We start from the raw sequence: 1,802 nt of genomic DNA, 5'->3' as shown, positions 1-1,802 counted from the left end.
GTGTTTATGCTTTTGACACGCCCACTCTTGTGGCACGCCCACTTTGATTCCGCAGATAACCCCCTCTCCTCAAACCTGCATCACGACCGTCCCCTGCCCTGCCGCCCATCTCGTCTTACCTTAAAAGAGATTTCCGTCGTCATGGTGAAGCCGTGAGTGATGACAGGTTCTTCTTCTGTGGTGCGACCCTTCCAGCAGTCCAGTTCAATGCAGCGGCACCCTGACAAGAGGACCTGTTTGTACATCTCAACCGAAGAGTTTCCTGCAAGCTGACCCGCTGCAAAACACAAGTAGGGAATAAAATAAAATAAAATAAAATAAAATAAAATAAAATAAAGCCCACACACAAGCTTGTTTACCTTTTTAGTTCCTGGAAGGAAGTAAAAGCAACAGAAACGTCTAAAGCAGGGAAATCTCATCACCTCGTCACCATTAGTGAAGCAATTATCACTTCGAATTAGCAGTTTGCTTCTGTGCAACATGAAAAGTCTCAAGGTGGGAGACGGATCTCTGTTCCCACTTCAGTTAGCACTTAGCGTCTTAGTGTTGCTCCACTTTTCACCTCATTTGATGTTTCTTTTTTCTGTGAGTTTTTATTCTTGTCTTTTGATTGAAACTTTTATTCAATTAACCGGGGCCCTTGTTGCAATGTAATGAAAAGCAAAGCAAAAACCAAAATCACAAAAATGGTTAATGTTTTTGTATTTCAGCCACTTCCTTCAGCAGAGGTCACCACAGTGAGAGGACTCACACAAAAGATTTGTCAAATKTTTTATGCCGTATGCTGGCCAGCCAGTGCTCAAACACAAAGCCTCAGAACTTTAAAGGGATCCATGATTAGTTGTAACATTAGACTTTATTTAATAAACATATATTTTAACTGTAAAAATAGACTGTAAGATACTGTAGGCTGTTTAGTTTTTATCATTTTTAAACTAAAAGTTTTAAACTATATTACATGGACGAGGCCATTTTATTTACATGTAAAACATTCTGGGTAAATGATGACGTGGATAGGTCCTCGGTGCGAGGCTGCTAGCGAGCTATATCCACCCTGAAAGTTAATCTTGGAAAATATCTGATGATCAACTCTTTTAAATGAAACCAGAGAGCGTTGACAGAGAGGAGAAGGTAGAAACGACTCAGCCTGTAACTGAAAATATAGATGGAGGACAACAGAGCTGCTTCATGGAAGAAGAACCTCAGCTTAGCCTGTTAGCTTTAGCGTTAGCCCCAGCTCTATCACCATAGATATGTATTAGCACAGCGCTACACATTCTCCTCTCATCACTGAGGTCCTCCATCCACATGACAGAGAGGGGAACACAAAAATGACTCAGCTTGCAACTGAAAATATAGACGGAGGACCTCAGTTTAGCTTGTTTGTCGCGCTAGTGCCGAGCTAATACATATAAGGCAATATAGCGTCTGTGCTAGCGCAAAGGCTAACAGGCTAAGCTGAGGTTCTTCTTCCATGAAGCAGCTCTGTTGTCCTCCATCTATATTTTCAGTTACAGGCTGAGTCATTTCTACCTTCTCCTCTCTGTCAACGCTCTCTGGTTTCATTTAAAAGAGTCGATCATCAGATATTGTCCAAGATTAACCTTCAGGGTGGATATAGCTCGCTCACACTGAGGACCTATCATGTCATCAGTTGGTGAGGTGGTGGCGCAGAGGGTAGAGAAGCAGAGTCTGTTATCGGAAGGTCGCTGGTTCGACTCGCCGCGGACCAACCAGCCCCATTTTGGATCCTTGAGCAAGGCCCTTAACCCCCCAGCTGCTCCCCGGGCGCTGTAATTGGC

The 1,802-nt window shown here is 43.4% G+C and overlaps 1 protein-coding gene across 1 annotated transcript in view; it reads right to left on the bottom strand.

Moving 5' to 3' along the window:
• plcb1l (phospholipase C beta 1-like) overlaps positions 1-1,802 on the bottom strand; it is a gene marked incomplete in the record, with an annotated part of 181,791 nt that overhangs the window by 65,011 nt on the left and 114,978 nt on the right. The window contains 1 exon segment of the mRNA XM_014009893.1: positions 120-277. Coding sequence (XP_013865347.1) covers positions 120-277 — 158 coding nt within the window.

This window comes from Austrofundulus limnaeus, unplaced genomic scaffold (genome assembly GCF_001266775.1).
Source record: "Austrofundulus limnaeus strain Quisiro unplaced genomic scaffold, Austrofundulus_limnaeus-1.0 Scaffold63, whole genome shotgun sequence".
NCBI lineage: Eukaryota > Metazoa > Chordata > Actinopteri > Cyprinodontiformes > Rivulidae > Austrofundulus > Austrofundulus limnaeus.
The sequence above is the reverse complement of the archived record's forward strand: the minus strand, read 5'-3'. Positions and strand labels throughout refer to the sequence as shown.